Source organism: Canis lupus, chromosome 15, assembly GCF_003254725.2.
Source record: "Canis lupus dingo isolate Sandy chromosome 15, ASM325472v2, whole genome shotgun sequence".
NCBI classification, from domain to species: domain Eukaryota; kingdom Metazoa; phylum Chordata; class Mammalia; order Carnivora; family Canidae; genus Canis; species Canis lupus.
In genome coordinates, this window is record NC_064257.1 from 22,524,944 (window position 1) to 22,549,808 (window position 24,865).

A 24,865-nucleotide genomic window follows, 5' to 3' on the forward strand; every position below is an offset into this window, starting at 1 on the left:
TTTCTAAATGCCAAAGTTAGTCATTAGCTAGAAGACCTGGTCATCACCCAGGCCACTGGATGACTCAAGATTCCGTCATTTGACCTCATATTGAAAATATGAGGGCCAAACAGAGTTTATCTGACAAGCAGCACTGTAGCAGTGTTTTCTGCTTTTCAGTTTTACTGTACGGAAAAACATAGTCGGCTCTAAAATACTGGTTTTTCTTTTATTGAGCCAGTGGCAGTATGTTGCTTTTTCTTGAGAATGGTCCAGTTATAAAAATCTGCACTGGGGAGGTGGTTATAACAGAATGCTAGCACCACATTTTCTGACCTGCTTAGGCCAGTGGATTCGATTTAACTGGTGTCAGAATGAATTTCTTCAATTACAACATTAATTTTGCCACTTCCTTGCTGAAAAGCCTTCTGTGGAGTATATATTCAAGCCTTTTCAATCTGGCCAAATTCCTTTATGTGAATCTCCCTGCAGAAACCCTATACTAGAGTTACAGTGGTCGGCTTCCTTTTCTTTAATTCTTCATTCCACTATTTATCTTTTGTAGATCTATTCTTATCTATCTCACAGTGTTTGCTTTGAGTGGAATTTTTTTCTGTTATGTTAATAACAGATGTTATGTTAATCTCCAATGGATTATTAGTGGTGCTTAAGAATATGCCATCAGTTTTGGTATGCAGTCCTTGTAGACATAAATCTGCTGATTTTTAAAATTGAAATGGCTGGATTTAGAGGCTATTGAATTTTCTGTGTGGAGAACCATATTTTCCACAAATATATGACAGTTAGGTCTCTTCCTTTCCAATTTTTGTCAAATAATTCTATTGACTTGCATTTACTAGAACCTACACTACAATGTTCAGTAAAAGCAATGATAGCTGGCATGCTTGTCTTTTTTCCTGACATTTAAAATAATGCTTCTCAAATTTCGTCATTAAGCTACTTGATGAATAAGTATATATGAGAGTCAGCATTCCAAATGGTAAAGAGCTAGGACTCTGGACTGACTTGCCTGGGTTTAAATTCCAGCTCTGTCACTTACTGCTGTGTATATCGGATACATTAACCCTGGCTCGATGATAGTACCTAATCATAGGGTTGTTGTAAAGATTCAAAGAATAAATACTTGCAAAGTGCTTAAAACTATCTGATACATAGCAAGCATGATATAAGTGTTCCTTATATAATATATTGAATTCGTCATTTGAAATTTCTCATTCAGTATATTAACTTTAATAATGTTATTATATTGAACAGCTTTTAAGTTCCCAAGATGTCATATTTCATAATGAGTTCTTAAAAAGACATAGTTCACTTCTATTCAATATTGTCCTGGAGGTTCCAGCCAGAACAATTATATAAAAGACATCTAGATTGGAAAGGAAGAGATAAAGCTACTCACAGATGACATGATATTGTATATAGAAATCCTAGAGGAAAAAAAGAAAGAGATTCTGGGAAATTCAAACACATATACACACATGCACAGACAGACAGACAGACACACACACACACAAACCATGAGAACTGATAAATCCATCCAACTTGCAGGGTACGATATCAATATACAAAAATTAATTGTATTTCTGTATAACAGCAATGAGCAATTAAGAAGGAAATTAAGAAAATAATTCCAGTTATGGTAGCACCAAAAAGAATAAAATATTTAAGAATAAAGTTAGGGATGCCTGGGTGGCTCGGTGGTTTGGTGCCTGCCTTCGGCCCAGGGCATGATCCTGGAGACCTACGATGGAGTCCCACGTTGGGCTCACTACATGGAGCCTGCTTCTCTCTCTCTCTGCCTCCCTGTCTGTATCTCTCATGAATAAATAAATAAAATCTTAAAAAAAGAATAAAGTTTAAAAAGTTATACACTGAAAACTAAAACATTTTTGAAAGAAATTAAGGAAGATCTAAATAAACAGAAAGATATCTCTTGCTCATGGATTGGAAGACTTATTATTAAGATGGAAATATTCCCCAAACTGATCTACAGATGCAATGTAATCCTTGTCAAAATTCCAGCTGCCTTTATAAAAAAGGTGACAAACTAATCTTAAAATTCTATGTAAATGCAAAGGTCCCAGACTAGCCAAACCAATCTTGAAAGATAACAAAGATAGCAAGTTAGATTTCCTGATTTCAAAATTTACTATAAAGTGATAGTAATCAATGCAGTATGGTACTGGCATAAGGATAGATATATAGGGCAGCCCGGGGGGTTCAGCGGTTTAGCGCCGCCTTCAGCCCAGAGTATGATCCTGGAGACCCGGGATCGAGTCCCACGTTGGGCTCCCTGCATGGAGCCTGCTTCTCCCTCTGCCTGTGTCTCTGTCTCTCTCTCTCTCTCTCCGTGTCTCTCATGAATAAATAAATAAAATCTAAAAAAAAGGATATATATATATATATATATATATATATATATATATCAATCAATGGGATAGACTTGAGAATCTAGAAGTAAATGCTTTCATTTAAGATCAATTGATTTTTAAAAAATCTTTTAAATATTTATTTTTTAAAGATTTATTCATTTGAGAGAGGGAGAGAGAAAGTGTGAACATGTGGGGGGGGGGGCGGGAGGAGCAGAGGGAGAGGGAAGGAGAATCTTAAGCAGACCCCTTGCTGAGCACAGAGCAGGTTGTGGGGCTTGATCTCAAAACCTTGAGATCACTACCTGGTTTGAAACCAAGAGTCAGACACTTAACCAACTGTGCCACTCAGGTACCACTAAGATTGATTGATTTTTGACAACAGTGTCAAGGCAACTCAATAAGGAAAGAATAGTCTTTTCAACAAATGGTGCTATGACAACTGATTTGTACAAAAATTAACTAAAAAATGTTTACAGGCTAACATCTAAAACTCATAGAATAAAACAGAAATAAATCTTGTGACTTTGAATTAGGCAAAGGTTTCTCAGATATAACACCAATAGCACAATAAAATAAGAGAAAAAAAAACGGATTGTATCAACTTAACTTTCAAGCTTTAAAGGAAATTGTTAAGAAAATGATAAGATAAACCACAGGATGGGAGAAAAGATTTAAAAATCATATATCTTTTTCCTCTGGGCCGCCAACATGCCATCCAGACTGAGGAAGACCCGGAAACTTCGGGGCCACGTGAGCCACGGCCACGGCCGCATCGGCAAACACCGGAAGCACCCAGGAGGCCGGGGTAATGCTGGTGGCATGCATCATCACAGGATCAACTTCGACAAATATCACCCAGGTTACTTCGGAAAAGTCGGTATGAGACATTACCACTTAAAGAGGAACCAGAGCTTCTGCCCAACTGTCAACCTTGATAAACTGTGGACCTTAGTCAGTGAGCAGACACGGGTAAATGCTGCCAAAAACAAGACTGGAGCTGCTCCTATTATCGATGTGGTGCGATCGGGCTACTACAAAGTTTTGGGAAAGGGAAAGCTCCCAAAACAGCCTGTCATCGTGAAGGCCAAATTCTTCAGTAGAAGAGCTGAGGAGAAGATAAAGGGTGTGGGGGGCGCCTGCGTTCTAGTAGCTTGAAGCCACATAGGGGGAGGTTCATTAAATGCTAACAAGTGCTAAAAAAAAAAAAAAAAAAAAAAAAAAAAAAAAAAAAAAAAAAAAAAAAAAAAAAAAAAAAAAAAAAAAATAAAAATCATATATCTGATAAGGGATTAGATTCAGAATACATGAAGAACTCTGACAAATCAACAATAAAAACACAAGCCAATTAAAAATGGGCATAACATTTGAAGGCATTTCTCTAAAGAAGATACACAAATGGCTAGCAAGCACCTGAAGAGATGCTCAAAATCATTAGAGCAGTGCAAATCAAAATGATAATCCTCTTCACACTCACTAGGGTGGCTATAATAAAAAAAAATAGGCAATAACAAGTGTTGATAAGGATGTAGAGAAACTTGAGCATGTGTACATTTCCATGGGATAGTAAAATGGTGCAGCTTTTTTGTAAGTTTGTCAGTTTCTCAAAAAGTATATATAAGGGTAACCATGTGATCCAACAGTTTTACTCTTAGATATATAGACATCGAAAACACATGCCCACACAAAAAATCGTTCACACATTTATAGCAGCATGATTCATAATAGCCCCAAAGTGGAAACCACCCAAATGTTCATCAACTGATGATTGGATGAACAAAAGGTGGTATAGCCAGCCGTACAAGGGGATATTATTCAGCCGTACAAAGGAATGACATCCTGACACGTGCTACGGTTAAGGATGAAACTTGAGAATATGCCAAAGGAGAGAAGACATTAGTAAAAGATCAGTATCACGTGATTCCATTTATATTAAACGTCCAAAATAGGAAAATCCAAAGAGACAGACAGATCAGTGGCTTTCTAGTTCAGGGAGCCGGGATTGGTGGTGACTGCTAAAGGATTTGGGATTTCTTATTGGAGTGATGAAAATGTTCTGGAAAGGTTGCCCAACTGCATGAATGTACTGAAAACCACTGAATTGGACACTTAAAAAGGGTGAATTTTATGTATGTGAATCACATCTCAAAAATGTTAAAAAATGGTTTTAACGATGGTTTAAATTTCTAGTATTTAATTCAGGATATTTGCATATATGTTTGTGAGTGAAGTTGTTCTTTGCTTCTCTGTGCTTACACGGTCTTTATTTAGTTTTGGTATCTGAACCTGAATAATTTGGCTTCTCTCTTATGTATGAACTTTGTTTCTCTTCAGATCTTATTCCACTTTAGCACTAATTCCTAGCTCCTTCTGCCTACTTAAGGACTTAATTCTGTCAAATTCTCCCTCTCTTCCCTACATTAATACTTTCTTCTTCTCTACTATCTCCTTGGTAATTCTAATAAGTATTAAAAAGTAATATAATTCCTCTTATTGTGAAAGCATCCTCCTTTGACCCCACATTCATTTCCAGCAACTACTGTGTTTCTCTGCTCCTCATGATAGCAAAACTTAATGAAAAATTTATTTATGGTTACCAGCATCTTTACCTTCATCCTCTCTCAGAGCCATTTTATTTTATTATCATATATATGGCATATTAATATATCACAATATAATATATAACTATCATATATAATATTTATTTATTATATATTATAATACATATATAATAAATATTATATAATAATTTAATGTGTATTTATGTATATTTATAATATATAATATTATACAATGTTTTATAAATATATATAATATTTATTTATATTATATATATAATATTTATTTATTTATTTATTTATTTATTTATTTATTTATTTAGAGCATGTGCTAGCAGAGGGAAGGGAAAAAGGAGAGGGAGAGAAACAGACTTCCTGCTCGGCACTGAGCCCCAAGCGCGTCTCAATCTCATGACCCTGAAGTCATCACCTGAGCCAAAATCAAGGGTTGGATAGTTAACCAACTGAGCCACTCAATCACCCCTTTTAGGACCATTTTAATCAGGTTTTTTGTCCTCATTTAGCCACTAAAGCCATAGTTAGCTCCCTGTTGTTAAATTCTACTAATCAGCTCTCTGTTATCATCTTACGTGAACTCCCAGAAGCATTTGATTAGATGATAACTCTCTTCTTGAAATATTTTCAATTTACTTTTGGGATGCTATTTTATTGGCTGTATGATTGAAGGTCATGGCTTTTTGCTAGTTATCAGCTGAAGATCATGCTCAAATCCTACGGATTTGACCAAAAAGAGAGTTTCGGACCTCAGGAAGCCTCCCTTTAGGACTTTTCATCTGATTAAGTCCTACCAGGCTTACCAGGATAATCTTGCTTTTGATTAAGTCAGAACAAAATTATTTAGGGCTTTAATTACATCTCAAAATACCTTCACCCTGGCCATATTCTATTGGTTAGGAGCAAGTCACAGGTCTTGCCCACACTTGAAGAGTGGGCAAGAAGAGCTTCAGAGTATGAAGCACCAAGGAGTAGAAATCATAGGGGCCATCTTGTAATGATATCTACTGTACTCCTTATCTGTTTGATCTCTACAGTTGTAATTCCTCAGGACTTGGTTCTCGTGCCCCTTTGTTTGTTGTGCTGAATATCTTTGGCCTTTCCCCATTTGATTCCTCCCTTCTCTGATTTGTGGCCTAAGAGGTGATTTGAGTGCATTGTATCAACATCTTCCCTTGTTCTTGTCTTCCTGTTGGCCGTGGGGAAGAGGGTGAGGTTGGGCTATTTATTCCTCTAGCCTCTTAACTGCTGTGTTGCTTCCCTTGACTAAAAGTTACAGCTCTTGTCAGCGGGCCCTGTCCATTTGGCCACCTCCTCTGTGGTCCCGGTAACAACTCCCTCCCCTTACCCCCTTAGGTTTCCTGCATTATTCTTCACCCTGAACTGCCACACCACTTAAATAGACCCTTTGTTAGATTCTTCTCAAGGTGTATGGTTGAATTTTGCTCCTTGGACTGATGGATAAGTCTCCAAGCTCTCCTTTGTTCATCTCATTGGGTCTCATGGATTTAAATTTCATGATTCCTCTGATGACTCCTACATTTTTATCCATAGCCTGGACCTCTTTGCTGGAATTCTTGCTTGAAATTTCCACTTGGATAAATTCCATATATTACAGACTTCACATGTCCCAAACCTCTAACTCTGATTCTTACTCAGCTTCTAACTTCAAACCTGACCTTTCCACATACTTTCCAGTCTCAGTAAATGGTAACATCTTTCTTTCAGCTACGGAGGCCAAACAGTCTGGACTTCTTTTTGGCTTTCCCCCTTTCTTTCACACTCCTGATTTGATCTAACCAATCCTCCTCTCTCTCTTCAGGTTTTAACCACGTCTTACACATACCCCCCTACTTCCACCATGGTCTAAGCCGTTATGATCTCCAACCTGGACTACTTGACTAGACTTCTGATTTCCCTGCCTCTTTCCTTACTCTTTGCATGTCATTCCAGTCTTTTCTGAACGAAGCTGTCGTAGTGATATTTTCAATGTATGTCATATCTTTTCTTTTGTCTCTTCAAAATCCTTCGGTGGCTTCTCACCTCATAGGGAGCTAAAGACTTTAAAATGGCCTAAAAGGCTCCATGTGGTCTGGCCTCCTGCTACAACGCTGACTCTGCTCTTAACTTCTTGCTCATTCACTCCTGTCTCCTTGCTGTTCCTTGAATGTGTTGTGCATGCCCCTGCCTCAAAGCCTTTGAGCAACTTGTGCATGAGATGCTTGTCCCTTATATCTCTCTGTGGCTGGCTCCCTCAAATAACACCTTTCACTAAGTCTTCTCTGACATTCTCTATAAAATAGCATCCTTCCCTTCACTTCTGTGCTCTTCTTCCTCCTTACCTTTGTTTATTTTTTTCTTCCTGGGACTCTTACCCTCTGAAATGCTATACGTTCTTTTTATTTGTGATCTGCTTCTCTTTTTTTTTTTTTTAAATTTTTTATTTATTTATGATAGTCACAGAGAGAGAGAGAGAGGCGCAGAGACACAGGCAGAGGGAGAAGCAGGCTCCATGCACCGGGAGCCCGATGTGGGATTCGATCCCGGGTCTCCAGGATCGCGCCCTGGGCCAAAGGCAGGCGCCAAACCGCTGCGCCACCCAGGGATCCCTGTGATCTGCTTCTCATTTTGCACCCCCCGCCCCCTGCAACTAGAACGTAACCTTAATACATGAAGGGCTTTGTTTTGTTTGATCCTTTTTCTCCAGCACCTAGGATGCTGCCTAACATGTGCTGCTGCTCAATAGTTGTTGAGTAAATAACTGAGTCACTTAATGAAGCAGTTTGTGTGATTAGGTATTATAGTAGTTTGGTAGACAACATCTTTACAATCTCTAGAGTTATTTTGTTTGGGAGCTCCTGACCCATGGTAATGTTGGAGGTAGTGCTGATATAGTTGTGGTGCTAGAGATCTTTGGGGGGTCTTTGGATCAGTTCTGGTCTTAAGACTGTGTTTTCTTTTTTCCTGCTTTCTCAGGTCCAACACTTCCTGATAGACCACAGTCCCGAAAAGCAAGTGGATTGTTTTTTAAGCCTCCTACATGCTCATGGTAGTTTCAACACAGCTGAGGCTTCAGGCAGGATGTCTGGTTCTGACTACTCACCTGCCAGAGCTTTCCTTGCTCACTACATCATCTTTCTGTTCTGTTTCTGGTCTGTGGAGATACTTATCTTGATTTTGTAGCCGCTAATGTCATTGAGCTTTTATCTTTTTATACATTTCCAATCATGGTTGAGGGTTTGGAACAGAGAGGGTGTGGTAATTTATGAACTCACTAAACCATCTTGACTAGAAGTCCCCACGCACTTCCAAACAAAGTTCGGATTATTGCCAAATTTAAAATCTGGGAGATAGCACATAAAAATTCGGGTTTTACACTTTATCTCGAAAATTGGTAACATCTGGCAACACTCAGCCTACATTTCTGCATATGACAACTGAGTGGAGGTAAGTAAATACTAAGACCCTTCAGTGGGTCAAGTACTCTACACGTTGCCAAGTTCTCACTGCTGCACATTTTCTTAAACTTGACAGAAGTGATTTCGCTCCTTTGCCTTGTGGAGGCATTTTAATTTGTGATTACTATTTTGGGTAAATTATGAGCTAAAGCATCAGATAATTTATTAAGAGGTTAAAAAATAAAAGGCACCAAAACCACATTATTTATTTTTGAATAGTGTGTGTGAAGTGGAGAGAGAGAGAGAGAGAGAGAGAGAGAGAAGTGAGAGAGAGGTTGGGAGAGTGAGAGAAAACATTCTATGTTTTTTCTTCCTAGTGTGAGTTTTTTTCTCCTATCTCTTCCAGTCCAAAATTTCCAAGCCTACTAAACCTACAACTTTTCCATTTTAGGCCAGACTCCTTCCCTTAAATAAATTTCTTTTGGATAAAACTTTATATCAGGCACTACCCTGGAATTGAGTGTTGCTATTACACAGTAACACAGCACTGAGAATGTAATGTGTCTATAAGATCTCTCCAATTCAAGAAAGAACTAACTCTTGGTAATACTGACAAGCTTTTCTTCCTAAATTGAACTGAGTTGTTATGAGAAACAGATTTTTCATGCATATGAGAATCTAGGTGATCAGCTCCTTTTGCCCAACTACTGCAGATACTCTTCCTAGAATGATCTGTGGCCAGTTTAAAGCATTTTTATACTTCTTGAATTATAAATTTCTGGTTTATACTAAATAGTCACCATCTGTCCCAAAATGGACAAGTCTGTGCAAGAGTAACCATGGAACAGACATTTGCTTAGCTTATGTGATTTGTAGAATATCAGAAAAGCCTACTGCTCCCCATGCTTTCCCTGCCAGCGAGTCATGTGTTAGAAATGATGATATTTCTTACTTATTCAGGTTGATGCAATGAAGCTATTGTTGAATAGCAAATAGGCCCTCTTATGTTTGTGCCATTTGTCACCTCCTTGTAGATTTCAAGTTTGCAAGGGTGGTTTACATAATGCAACTTGCTATTTTCTGAATACTCTGCCAGAGAACTGGATGACTCTATTATATACTTACTTACTACTTGCCTTATCACTTACTTATTACTTACCTGTGCCTAGGCAAGGGGGCTTGTTGTGGTCCAGATAGTTTAATTTTTGAAGTATAGTTTTGAAGTTGTAATTGTAGTCTATTTTTCTGTTGAATTGTTTCCCTTCCAAAAGTTAGAATTCCTTCAACACATTTACTAATGTTTATCTTTGCATTTCCCAGGAAGAGTCATATGGGACAAGATTTACAGAAAATCAAACATTAAGCACAAAAGTGAGCAATAAAATTAGATATTATTAATATTTGTCTAACCCAGGTTTGTTTTTTCTCCTAACTTGAGTTGGATCAATTCACCTTGAATTACAAATGCTTTCATTTATCATTTTTATTATTTTGTTGTTTGAATACAAGTCTCAATGGTTGATTTCATTCCACATTTGAGGAAATCTTTAGCTGCTTGCTTAGGAACTAGATGTCAAGTTACAATTTCTTGGGAAGGAATGGTTCACAGAATGGGATAGGAAAATGGGCTTTGTGGACCTCTCTATATCACTTGAGCCTAAGGTTGGGTAATCCTGTTTGAGCTATCTAGATTTAAGAGTCTCTCTTAAGTCAGGATAGGCTCTTTCTTTCCAGAAGTTCTAACAATTTCCTTTTCCTTACCTTACTGTATATCTAGATAGATACGGATTTTTTTTAGACAGGAAGGGGGGGGTTGGAGATGGCCGGTGGGCGGGGGGAGGAGAGAAAGAGAGAGAATCTTAGGCAGGCTGAGCCCCACATGAGGCTCCATCTCACAAGCCTGAGATGATCTCAGTGACCTGAGCTGAAATCAAGAGTCAGATGCTTAATGGACTAAGCCACCCAGATGGCCCAGTTCATACACGTTTCAAGCTCAAAGCCCTCCATGTTTAAAAAAAATCACTCTACAGATTGGAGTACCCTGTCTTTTGAGGCTTTGGGATGTGTTGGAAGTTTATCTTAAATTCCAACTGCAATAGTGTTATTCTTAAAAGGCAGTCCTGCCTTTTCTGCTTCCCTAGTAGTAGTATGGGTGTCCCTTCCATGCTGAACTACAACCTACCTGACCAGGATCCACAAGGCATCTCCTTTTGTTAGACTTCTCTGATGGCCAGGACACAGAGTCATTCAGGTAACCTCACACAAGCAGGGATATTTTGTAAGGACCTGAGGAGATGAACTCCTCCTTAGCAGTTGTACAGCATCCTTAATGGAATCCCGTTTATCATTGTTCAGCATTCAGCTACTGTAACTCTACTGATCTAAATAGCATCTTTGGTGACCTGGTCATTTGCCCTCAAAAGTGGGCATCCATTGCTCCTCTCAAATTCTAATGCTTGAACTTTTTAAAAAATTTCGGCTTCTCTCTTTTTCTGACTCCTTTCCGCTGTTTTTTCCCCCTATTGCTTCTGTCGTCGTCTTCTTCTTCTTCTTCTTCTTCTTCTTCTTCTTCTTCTTCTTCTTCTTCTTCTTCCTCTTTCTCTTCTTCTTCTTTCTTCCTCTTCCTCTCCTCCTCCTCCTCCTCCTCCTCCTTCTTCTTCCTCTTCTTCTTCTTCTGTTCTCTCCTCTCTCTCATTCTCAAATTTGATCTTTCTTGAACTTCTAATACCTTGCTACTCAAAATCTGGTCCTCAGCCCAGTAGTATCACTATTAACTAAGAACTTGTTAGAAATGCAGAATCTCAGGTCCCCTTTCCAGACCTGAATCATATTCTGTATACTAACAAGATCCTCAGATCTGGAGAAGTGTTGCTTCAGTATGCTAACTGCTTAACCTTTTCCCCCTTCTGCTCCCACTTTCTTATCTGTTTTCATTCTTTCGCCATCATTATTTGGTTTAGGTCCCACAGTCCATGATTTGAATGACACTCTCACTAATAGTCTTAACTCCCTGTCCCTTTGTCTCTTAAGCATTTTCCCCTCCATTTATGTGACAGAAGTCCAACTCTGAATGAATTCATCTTTGTTCTCTCTATGCCTACGACTGAACAACCTGGCATTGCCACAAAAAGTCACCCATCAGGGCAGATTGGTGCCAATACATTGGGCCCTTTAAGTCTGCCAATTCTTTGTTCCCTGGTAAATTCTCTCCCTCTATTTTCAAAAATTATTTTAAACATTCTACATTCTATTCAAACCTCTAAATATTCTTAGCTCCTCCTCAGTCTCAGCAGATGACTTCACCTCCTACTTCCTGAAGAAAATAGAAGGGATCAGATGGGAACTCCCTCAGCTTCCTGCTACCAAATTCATACAGTTCCATCTGTACTCATGTTCTTCTCTTTTCCTTCTATTTTAGCATAGGATGTAGTCTTCTGATCACTTAAGGCCAATTTCTTAACTTGTTTTGGATTTCTTGTTTTGGATTTCATTCCTTCATGCTTTATCAGGCTTTATCATTTCCTCCTCTTCACCTCCACTCTGCTATTTATTCAACATATCCTTCTCACTTGGGTTATTTCCAACTACATTTAAACTTGTTCATGTCCCTTCTATCTTAGCAACCACCTTGGGGTGGTTGATTGGCTTAGTCAGTTAAGTGTTTGCTTTTGGCTCAGTTTATGATTCCAGGGTCCTGGAATTGAGCCCTGCATCAAGGATCCCTGCTCACTGGGGAGCCTGCTTCTTCTTCTCTTGCTCCCCTTGCTTGTGCATGCTTTCTCTCTCTCTGTCAAATAAGTGAATATATTTTTTTTAAAAAAAACAACCAACCAACCAACCAACCAACCAACCAACCAACCAACCACCTTTTCTTGACTCCCATTTCATCCCACCCAATTCCTTTCAGTCTTTCCCATTTATTTAAATCTGAATTTTCTAAAGATCTTTCATTATTTGGTGAGTCCATTTTTTTCACCTCTAACTCACTTTTTAACTTTTGCCATTATGACAGCTATTTCTAACTCTACCAAAACAACTGTGGCTAAGGCCACCAATGACTTCCATAATTTAAATCCAATGGATGCTTTCCAGTAACTTTTTTTCTGATCTCTAAGCACTCTTGCTAACTCCATGTGGTTGGTAATGTGTTAATTTAGGCTTCCAGGTTTTTGCTATCCAGATTTTCCTTCCTGTTTTCTAACATTTCCTTCTTTGTTACTTTGCAGGCACCCTTTTGGTTGTATGTTCTGAGCACTATTCCCTTCCCACTTTATATTCTGTTATAGCCTGTGTTCTCTAGATCAGATGTTATTGTGATAGAGTTGGGAGTACAAGGTGTTCATTATTAACCAACACCTGTGTCAAGAAGGCAGAGATGTGAAAACGAAGTTGAATTTTAAGACAGTCCCAACCAAGCTTTGGCCAATCTGGGAATGAGTGTGGGGGCACTCTCAATCATTGACCATTAAATTGAAATGGCTGAGCCTTCATACACCTGCCTTACTCATTCATCAGATATGAGGTGCCCAGAAAAGGCATGAGATCCTGCAGGGAGGTTCTCTTAGCTGAAGAATATGCTGAATGAGCTGAGAGTTAAAGAATATCTGTTGAGAGATGTGAGTAGTATATCTTTGTGTCTATCACATATTCTCTTTTTGGGCAGTATTTTCCATGTGGATGGTTCATTTTCATTGTTTGGCTAATGATTCTCAAATTTATACGTCTAGTCCAGACCTGACCAGACCATACACTGAATTGCCTATTAAGTATTTCTACTTGAGTATCTCAAAGAGTTCTTAGTCTCAATGTGTCTAAACCTCTTAACAAATCTCTTTAATATCCTATGAATCTATTCACCTCTCTCTCTTTCTACTGCTATTGCTCTAGCCCACATGACCTTTTTCCTCTAGCCTGAACTCCTGTAAATTCACTCTATTTGGTTTTCCCATATCCACTCTACTTCTTTCATCATCTTATTTTATTATAGAGTAATATTTTCAAATACAATTTTGAGTATGTTACTTCCTCTCTATGCCTGAAACCCATACCTTGAGGGTCTTAACATTATTGTTTTAGGTACAGACCAAAATAATGAGTACAGCTCTCAAGGGCTTCTCAAGTTAGCTCCTATCTGTGTCTCCAGCATGACCTCAACCTACTCTTTTCCTTAGTCCCTGCATTCCAGTGGTATTAATTTATTATTTATTTTTATATTTTCTCTAATGGGTTCAAAGATTCTCACAATGCTGTTCTCTCTACTAGTAATACTCCTCTCTCATTTTTCAGTTTGTTAGCTCTTCTCCAATTTTCAGCTCAAACCTCATTTTATCAAGTAAGTCTTCCTTAAGCTTCCTATATTGTGTCAGTCTCTCAGAGTATTTTGCTTTATTTCTTCTTAGCACATGTGTTAGAATGTAAATGTATACTCATTCTTGTGATTGTCTACTATTTGACTTCTCCATCAGTAATTCTCATGAGTACAGAAAACCGCTGTCCATTCTTCAATGTCTGCCATACTTAGTGCACTGTCTGACCTAGAGAATGTTTTCAATACACACTTATTGAATGAATAAAAATGTCTAAAGGTAGAACACCTGATAGGATTATTAGTTGCCCTGCAATATGGAGTCCATCATGCAAAATTTTTGTTCCAGATTAACTAACAGGCTCTTAGTTCAGCCTATCAGTTGCTTCTGGGGAAGAGAATGATTGAAGTATATGTAGTCCAATCATACGTAGCCAACCCCAACCAACCCTGAATTAAAAGTTACATGTGGTTGCTTTCTTAGAAGGTGCCTATGGGTACAACCAGTCTTGGAGAATGATAAACTCTTCTCCAGATTAGACTTCTAGTTTATTGCATTAGAGTTTAGATGACATTAGATCAGATTCTTTGGTGGATATAAGAGGAATCAAAGCTACCCATACTTCTCTTTACTGACTGTTATGTGTAGTGTCATTCTAAGCAAAGCCTTAGTAAGCAAGTCTGTTGAATGTGCATTTACTTCTGATTGAGTACAGTAGGAAAATTACCTTAGGAATGTTAAGTGCAGTTAACTGACATTACACAAAATCTAAACATTTTGTTCATATAAGTGCACAAATACTAATGGCTTTCATTTGACTGGAAAATTCTCAAAGTGATTTGCTAACACACAAAATTCATCAATACCAACCAGATCTGAGAGTTCAGCTGGGGGCAGCTGTATAATGCCACACAATTAAGCCTTTTCAAAATGCAAATTCAGAAGAACACCTTACTCAACTGAAGCTTCAGGGGAAATTTAGAAAGGCAAATGCAATTATGCAAGTTGGACAGCTGCCAGAGAAGGAGTTGGCCAACATCTTTAATTTTGCAAAGAGGGTCATTATCAATTTTTATAGGTAAATCTCCATCTGCCCCTGGAGAGATAATGAGTCCCCTAGGGTACAAAGTAAAGATGTTTTTCATGGAGAATCAGTAATATGTAAACAATAATGTTGATGCCAAGATACATATAGCATCTGCTATCAAATAGACGATGATACTGCATATAATCACACAATGCTAAGTAGTGACCAAAATCTAGAATTTTCATTATGCATGAGTTTTTGTTTTTGTATTGTGAACATATCCCTGGTGATACTGGACAGAAGATAAGTATGTCACATCATTTTGTCTCTCTAAAAATGGCTTAGGAAAAAATCTAGTTGAACATATACAAACAACAAATGTTTAGAAAATAAATGTTAGTAAATACCTATTTATGACTCTTTTTACACCCAAAGTAAAATCTTGGACCCAGTAAAAATTCTTTTAGTTTATCTTATAGTCTTTCCTTCTTGGGAAGCTAAGAACTAAACTGAAAAGAGTTTATTTTTTACATCAAGAATTTATAAATAGATCGGTTCTTTCCATATATATATATATATATATATATATATATATATATGGAAATGATATATATATGGAAATATATATGTTTATGTATGGAAATATATTTATTTATATATGGAAATATATATATTTATTGTATGCTAACAATGCACAGGACAATGCATTGGATATTAGAGATATGACAGTCCCAACCTTAGCATTTATAATGCAGTGAGTATGACATAATGTAATGAAGTAATCACACAAACAACTATGAAGCTATAGCTGTGTCAAGAGAAGTCAAGATTGCAATGTCACAAAAACTGAAATTAATCTAATGGATGAATTGATGTGGTCAAGGAGGTCAGGGAAGGCTTTTCCTTCTCTGAAGATGGGAACTTTGAACAGAACTCCAAAGAATGAAAAAAGGAAAACTTACCAGGCAAAAATAAGAGACTATAAGACCCTTCTGTGGTGGTGGGGGTTTGCCTGTTATATAGGAAAGACTAGAAGATTAGTGGTGAGCCCAAAGGGACTATGGCATGATGTGAGGGGATAGCAGGAGCCAGACTATGGTGAGTTCCATGTGCCACATTAAGGTGTTTGGTCTTTTCCTTCAGAGAAATCAAAACACTAAACACTAACTCCTATGAATATGAAGATATTCCTTCTAAGCAGAAGGAAATATGATCTAATTTGTATTAACTCCTAAATTTAATGTCAATTACATTTAGATTGCTAATATATATTAACTGAATTAATCTGTGGAATCATATATGTGTGCAGGATATCTACACATTTTATTTCTTATTATATCCTTAAATATAAAAAGATATTTTGAAAATTAATTTTATCCCATCACCACTTTGAGATTGAGTAATAATGAAATTGAATTCATTGAAAAATTAAAATTGCTTTTCTTTTTAAATATTGAAACAATCTTGGTCAATGAAGGATTTTAGAAAGTGAAGATTAATAAGTATTTTGAATGTAGATGAATAGAGGGGGAGACCAAGGAACAGAATGACGGGAATGTGTAGAAGAGAAAGTGAAAAATAAAAGATTAAGCTTGGATATTCAGAAATATAAAAAGTATAAGTTTAGGTCTGGGCATTAAAAGACGATGCTGAGTCTGAATGCAAAGGGGATGCTTGGATTCAAGTGAAATGCTTTTGAGTTTTTCCTTTTTATCCATTTTGTCAGCCTTGCATCTCTTCCTTTCAGATAAGAATCCGTTTAAGCTAGTTCGAGTTGGGTTTTGTCATCTGAAGCCATGAATCTTTCCTTTGCACCAATTTTCAAAAAACTCATGTCTATATCAACCTAACCATCTGTCATCTCTATACACCTGGGATCTTAAAAATAGTAGAGTCATTACAAGAATCGCTAAGAGTTGTAAGTATTACTGGAGATTTACATGAACTAGTAGGTTGGTGACATGGAACAGTCATGGCTCACACCATATTTGGGAGTTCAACACTACTTGGCAGTATTTTTTTCTGTATCCCTGGTTAGGGTCACTCCCATTTTACTGTTTTAACTTCTTTTTAAAAATCTCTAGCCTACCAATTCTACCTTTACTCTCAGTACATATATTGAGAGTATTTACTTCACTTAGAAAATTGAAACCATCTGGTGATATTGTCTGTCTGCCTATCAATAGCTCAGAGTCTGCTCTCATCCTTTCTTCTTTTCCCCTTGGCACACAGGAAGAGATATCTTTCCTTCTGTTCAAGAAAATTCTGTCTTGTGCTTTGGTTCCTATTTTCTTCACCTCCTTCAATACCTCAGTCTGGCGATCTTCCTGTTTTCTGTGTTATCAATCTCTGTCTTTTGGTTCTTTATGTATAGTCTCACGAATTTAAAATAATCCTTAATTTTATATCCTTCTCTACCTATGGCCTGCCCTTCCTCTCTCTCTCTCTCCCTCCTTTCCTTTTCTTTCTTTCTTTCTTTTTCTTTCTTTCTTTCTTTCTTTCTTTCTTTCTTTCTTTCTTTCTTTCTTTCTTTCTCTTTCTTTTTCTTTCTCTTTCTTTCTTTCTCTTTCTTTCTTTTTCTCTTTCCTTTCTTTCTTTCCTAACTTCTTGAAAGATTTAGTTACCTATCTCCACTTCCTCACCTTTCCTCTATGCCTTAACTTACAACAGTCTGACGTCTGCTCTTACCCTGGTTCAATCTGCTCAGATAGAGGTCACCAATGACTTCCATACTGCCAAATCTTTTCTCTCCTTGTCTTCCTTGACCTCTCTGCAGCTCTTGACATTGTTGATGGCTCTTGCTTTCGAATGGTCTTCTTCCCTATGTGCCTTGAGCCTTCTCTCTAGTGATGTTTCTTTTATCTCTCAGGTTGTTTTCTTCCATAGCTCACCAGTTCATGACAAATTTATTAAATGCTTATTTTGGGCCAGGACCATTAGCTTATGTAATTGTAGGCACTATTTATGTTTTACATAATTATTTAGAGGTAATTACATAACTATTATGTTTTACAAATCGGAAAGTTGAGGCTAAGAGAAGTTAGCTAACTTGCTTAAGGTCATGCAGTTTGTAAGACAGAGTCATGACTTGAATCCAGAGTCTGCTTTGTATTTTTATGTAAACTTTTAAATGAAGTATAATATACAAACAGAATAATGAATAATAGCTTGATAGACTTTCATAAAGTAAACCCGTCTGTGCAGTCAGTAAGCAGATCAAGAAGCAGAATGTTCCCAGTGCTTTAGAGCCCCCTCATATTATCACAACACTCCTACAGAAGGGTAACCAATAACCAGACTTCTAACACCTAGATATTTTGCTTGTTTTTCAACTTCATATAAATGGGTCATGGAATCATACAGGATATATTTATAAGATTCATTCATTAAGTTGTGTGTAAGAAAAACTCATTCACTTTTATTATATTGTTACATTTCAGTACTTCATTGTGTAGTTATATCACTATTTATCTATTCTACTTTTGAATGGACTATTGGGTTGTTTCCTGTTTATTTTGTTTCTAAAACAAATAGTGCTCCCGTGAATATTCTTGTATATGTCTTTCAGTGGACATTATATACATTTCTGTTGGCTATACATCTAGGAACAGAATTATTGGGTCAAGGGGCATGCTTGTATAGACACTGGTCAAGGATTTTTCCAACTAATTTTTTCTTAATGATTCACTACTTCAGATCCTGCCCAAAATAAACCCATTATTTCCCCAGTAGATTAGAAAGGTTTTCTTCATTTATTGATCATATTCCTTACATATATCTTTTACCTAGAATTTATTTTTATACATATGAGGATATTTTCATTTGCTCCAGCTTCAAAATTTATAATTATGTTGATTGAAAATTGTATCTCCTTCATTTACCCCCAAAAGAGAATCTTGATCTGAGTTAAATTTGTTTTTCAAATGTTCTTTGTTCTCTTCTCTTCTCATCCAAATGCCATGGACATATCAGCTTGAAGTTGCTACATTATTGTGTTACTCCAAATGTGACTGCCTTGTATTTGCCCATGTTTAAATACTATTCATGGACATGGTTTAAAGATTCATAGTCACCTCTTTTTGCTTAAACATCTTTCTTTGAGGGTGGGGTGGGGATTTTGCTTCTATTAGTGCCACAGCAAGTGATCAGTGCCACAGCAAGCAATGATTGTTGCACAGTGCTCTAATTGTCATTTCTACTTGGACCAGCTGAATCAAACCCTAGAAAATCATGTGTGATGGAATACATACTGCTAACCCAGTGGTTTTCTATAAAGGAAGCTCATTGTGAGGATTAATTTTCCACTGTACACTTTTGAATAAAGTCTCTCTTCATTCTTTGAAGGATTCCTCTATCCCACAGATATGCATAAGTTAAAGCCCAGCATTACCCAGCTGCAATGTTATGTGAACATATGCAAGCAAAAATGCCCTAAATAATATCCTCATGTGTTTGGCTGACTTCTATTTACTTCTTGCATCACTCATTCTCCAGCTGTCTCTTCTACCCATTTTATCATGTGAAGACTTGCCAAGGAATCCATTCCTACTTTAGTGTTTATCAAGGTAGGGAACAAAATCATCTATGTTTTATTCTTCTTCCATGAGACTCTCCCATAAGTCTCTTCATAACAAACAAACAAGTACATAAGTAATTTTTGGGTGCTTGGGTGGCTCAATCAGTTAAGCATCCAACTCCTGATTTTGGCTCAGGTCATGATCTCAGAGTTGTGAGATCAAGCCCTCTATAGGGCTTCATACTGGGTATAGAGACTACTTAAGATTCTCTCTCTTCCTCTCCCTCTGTACCTCTGCCACCACTTGCATTCTATCTCTTTCTAAAAGAAAAGAAAATAAACAATTTATTGAAATAATTTGACATGTAACAATGTGTAAGTTTAAGTTATGTATATTGATTCAATACATTTATATATTGTAATTTGATTGTCATTATAGTAATAGCATTTCTATTACATCACACAATTATTATTTTTTCTTGTGGAAATAATTAAGGTTTAGTTTCTTAGCAACTTTGATGATTATTATACAATATCATTGCCTATGTTTATCATATTATATGTTAGATCTTCAGAACTTATTTGATAGATATGTAATATTAAGCAATTTTTAAGTAAGTGGTCTAGAAATAGAAAATTTATGATCTCTCACCTCTTGAGGAATGAATGCTTTAACTAACTTAATATAGAGACATTGTACCAAAAATAATAAAATACCTAGGAATAAACTCAAGCAAAGAGGGGAAAGGCCTGTACTCTGAAAACTATAAAACATTGATGAAGGAAATTGAAGATGACACAAACAAATGGAAACATTCCATGCTCATGGATCAAAAGAACAAATATTGTTACAATGTCTATACTACTGCAAGCAATCTGCAGATTCAATGTAATCCTTACCAAGATACCAGCAGCATTTTTTCATAAAGCTAGAACAAATAACAACTAAAATTTGTATGAAACCACAGGAGACTCTGAATAGCCAAAGCAACCCTGAGAAAGAGCAAAGCTGGAGGTATCACACTTACAGATTTCAAGTTATACTACAAAGCTGTAGTGATCAAAATATGATACTGGCACAAAAACAGACACATAGGTCAATAGAACAGAATAGAGCGCCCACAAATAAACCTAATATGGTCAATTAATTTATTACAAAGGAGGCAAGAATATATAGTAGGGGGGATAGATAGTCTTTTCCATAAATGGTCCTGGGAAAACTAGGCAGCTACATGAAAAAATATGAAATTGGACTCCTCTCTAACATCATACACAAAAATAAACTCCAAATGGGTTAAAGACCTAAACATGAGACTTGAAACCATAAAAATCCTAGAAAAGAACACAGGCAATAATTTGTCTGACATCATCTACAACAGCATTTTTCTAGACTTGTCTTCTAAGGCAAGGGAAACAAAAGCAAAAAATAAACTATTGGGACTACATCAAGGTAGAAAGCTTTTGCAAATCAAAGGAAACTATCAACAGAATGAAAAAGACTACTTAATTGGAGAAGAGATTTACAAATAATATATCTGATAAGGGGTTAATATCCAAACTATATAAAGAACTCATACAACTAAAACCAAAAAAACTAACAATCTGATTTAAAAGTGGGCAGAGGACCTGAATAGATATTTTTTCAAAGGAGACAGTCAACAGATTAATGAAAAGATGCTCAACGTCACTCATCATCAAGGAAATGCAAATGGAAACCACATGAGATACATTCTCATGCCTGTTAGAATGGCTAAAATCAAGAACAAGAAATAAGTGCTGGTGAGGATGTGGGAAAAAAAGGAACTCTCTTGCACTATTGATAGGAATGTAAATGGGTACGTTTACTGGGGAAAATAGTATGGAATACTATGGAAGTTCCTCAAAAAAATTCAAAATAGAAATACCATATGATCCAATAATTCTACTGTTGAGTATTTATCCAGGGAAAATGAAAACACTAACTTGAAAAGATAACACTCACTGCTCTGTTTATTGCAGCATTATTTACAATAGCTAAGATATGGAAGCAACCTAAATGTCCATCAATAGATGAATGGATAAGGTATATATCAATGGAATATTACACAGCCATGAAAAAGGATGACATTGTGCTATTTGAGACAACATGGATGGACCTAGAGGGTATAATGTTAAGTGAATAAGTTAATTGAGAAGGACAAATACTCTATGATTCCATTCATAAATGGAATCTAAAAAATGAATAAATGAACAAAAAGCAGAATCAAGACTACAAATATAGAGAATAAACTGATGGTTGCCAGAGGGGAGGGAAATGGGAGGTTAGACAAAATAGGTGAGGGGGAAATGGAGATAAAGTTCTCCAGTTATGGAATGTGAGTCAGTCACGAGAATAAAAAGCAGTGCATAAGGAACACAGTCAATGACACTGTCACAGTGATGTAATGGGACATATGGTAGCTATACTTGTGAACACAGCATAATGTATAAATTTGTCTAATCACTGAATTTTACACCTGAAACTAATGTAACATTGTGTATCATCCGTACTCAAATAAAAATATACAGAGGCATTGTGATATAATACACTAGCAGTCAACATTCAGAGTTCCCTAAATTATTTTTCTATGTAAATGTGGAATAATACATTTCTAGACGCGAAATTACTTCTGACCTTTTAAAACTAACCTTAATGGGGATCCCTGGGTGGCGCAGCTTTAGGGCCTGCCTTTGGCCCAGGGCGCGATCCTGGAGACCCGGGATCGAATCCTAGTGCAAGGAGCCTGCTTCTCCCTCTGCCTGTGTCTCTACCTCTCTCTCTCTCTGTGTGTGTGACTCTCATAAATAAAAATAAAAAATAAAAATAAAACTAAGCTTAATGTTCACATTTACTGTGATTCTGCAAACTGGTAAGAAGTGAGAAATTTCACAAATTGATTTAATATATGACTGATTCATTTTCTTTAAATTCTAAATTACTGGCTCAAGACAGCTATAGTGACAAAAAACCAGAGTTAGGATTTGACTATGTTTGTTTTTGTATAGATTGAATTACTTGTGTCTGTTGATCAGTCCATGATTTCATGATTTCACTTTTCTAATTTTGCATGTTGTGACAGGTATCTAATATCTGTGTTCAAAGGAGTAAACAGCGCATAACAGGAATTTCTTACCACTATGTTATTCACTTTTGTTGTAACTCTAAATGTTTTGTCATTTTCATTCCCTCTCTTCCTCTCAATAAGTTGTTTGAGAATCTTTGGTATCTTCCTCCTATTGTACTTGAGAAAACTAAACTGTTTAAAAGAGTTTCTTTAGCTTCATTCAGAGGGTAGTAGTTTCTTCTTTTTTATATCTCAGTTTTCCCAAGAGCGCAAAACCTATTGCAGATTGGTAGTTGGTACAGTTATAGCTTTACTTGGATATCCATGGAGTCAGACCAGGGTTTTGAGAGCCTGCCTTAGTTTCTTGACTGTGTGCCACTTACAGTCGGGTAACTTAAATCCATCAGATTCCTCATTGATAAAACAGCAACTATTATAATGGCTCATATTCATTGAGCCAGACACCGTTCTATGCACCTGAGATACCTTAACTAATGTAATAGTCACAAGAATTCCTTGTACTAGGTATTATTATGTACTATTCCTGCTTTATAGCTAAAGGGAAGACACTATGATTAGGCCAATTTTACAAAAAAAAGAAATAAAGAAAGAGAGAAAGAAAGAAATAAAGAAAAAAGAAATAAAGAAAAAAGAAATTGAGGCCTAATTAAGTTGAAGTTAAGTTTCATGCCCAACACACCTAGTAAATGGCAGAGCTAGAAGTTGAGTGGAACTCTAACATACTGTCTGTTACCTGCCAGGTCAATTTGTGAGAATTAAACTGATAATTCTATTAAAATCACCTCACTATATACTGGAATTAAAAACAAAAACATCTCACAGTGAACTTTACTTATAAAAGCTCAATAAGTGGTGATTATTATTGTTTTTATTGAGATAGCATGACAGTGAGAATGGGAAGTGAGGTGTCATATTCACTGTGGATCTCCCTCACCTAGAACAGTGCTTTGCAATGAATGAATGTATAACAAACGATCTTAAGACAAGATTAAATTGGACATAATCGATAAAAACCATATATAAAGATACAGAGTGTTCTAAGCGCATCATAAATGTCCATACAATTTGTTTTTATAGTGTTAAATAAAGTTGAGAAAGGGTTGTCAGAATAGGAAAAATGAGACTATGAAAAAATACTTAAACATACTGTTACAGTAATTTTATTAATTTGTTTTATTAATTGTGATTATAATTCTAGCAAAAAAAGGAAAAGAAAAGAAAGAAAAGAAAAGAAAAGAAAAGAAAGAAAGAAAAGCAGAAAAAAAAAACCAATGATAAAATGTCAATTTGTTGTAGATTTGTCGCAGCCAACAGAAAGGAAGAATATTCTATGATTTACTGGAATTAAAAAGTAATGATTATTCGATCTTTGGGAAATTTTGTGAATGCATAGCTATTTCAAATTCCTTTTAAATGAATACCAGAAATAATATTAATGTAAAATTTTTGTCTATTCATCTCTTTTTGTGAAGAGGAAGATATTTACTCCATTGATATGTATGTATATTCACACAAATATTTCTAAAAACATGGTGGTGTTTTGTTATCCTTGGCTAATAATGTTCAAATGCCTTAATTAAACAGTGTATTTTATTTTTAATATATCAGGATAACAATTAAGCTTTTTTTAGATGTATGAATTTTGGTACAAAGAAATCACCAAATCATGTAAAGAAACTATTTGTGCTTTCCTCATATCATGTGTGTTGATTACCTGTAAGTCATTCTTACTAAACATAAAAAAGGTGAGACTTCAGCATTAAAATAAGCATGATCTCCATGTTAAATTTCTTATAAGCATGCAGTGGTTAAGACTTAATTCTTGAACATTAGATATACTATGTTAGATGTAGCCAATATTATTTTTGTCTAAGAAAACAGGCCACCAGTTTTGCAAAGCTGTATCCATTTGGATCACATTCAAAATTTTATAGATTTTTTTAAAGTATAAGCAAGAATTCATTCCTTTTTAAAAAGATTTTATTTATTTATTTGAGGGAGAGCACTAGCGCAGGAGCAGCGGGGAGGGGCAGTGGAAGAAGGAGAAGCAGACTCCCTGCCGAGCAGGAAGCCATCAAGGCTTCCAGGGCTCTATCCCAGAACCTCAAGATCATGACCTGAACTCAAAGAAGATGCTCAATCAACTGAGCCACCCACGCACAGGTTTAATTCTAAATAAGAAAAATATGTAACTGTATGGTTATGATCACTTATTTTTAAATGATGAGGGGAACACTATCAAAAGTCAATTTGTTTAAACAATTGCAAGTGCTAAAGACAGATTCTATTTGACAAATCTCTAATTACATCTGTAAAGACAGAGGAAAGCAGACATTCTCCCTATTTGCTTTACTTACTCATCTTCACCATGGTTAGTAATCTACAAATGCATGTTTAACACTCAGTACTCATATATATATACACACACACACACACACACATATATATATATATAATTCAACTCAAACATCAGGAAGAAAATATTAATCAAAAAAAGAAAGAAAGAAAGAAAGAAAATATTAATCAATAAAAATTAAGTCTTAATTTTCTTTAAGACAAATTAACTACAAGT

At 36.2% G+C, this 24,865-nt stretch overlaps 1 protein-coding gene across 1 annotated transcript; it reads left to right on the plus strand.

The window, feature by feature from the left end:
- Positions 1-3,056: 3,056 nt before the first annotated feature.
- On the plus strand, positions 3,057-3,642 carry LOC125752553 (60S ribosomal protein L27a). Its single transcript, XM_049094309.1, has one exon. It carries the CDS (start codon positions 3,081-3,083, stop codon positions 3,525-3,527), a length of 447 nt encoding a protein of 148 aa, XP_048950266.1. The 5' UTR covers positions 3,057-3,080; the 3' UTR covers positions 3,528-3,642.
- The last annotated feature ends 21,223 nt before the right edge of the window (positions 3,643-24,865 follow it).

Bases quoted from the DNA above. Each gene is read 5' to 3' on its own strand.
- LOC125752553 (XM_049094309.1), top strand. From the start codon at position 3,081: ATGCCATCCAGACTGAGGAAGACCCGGAAACTTCGGGGCCACGTGAGC.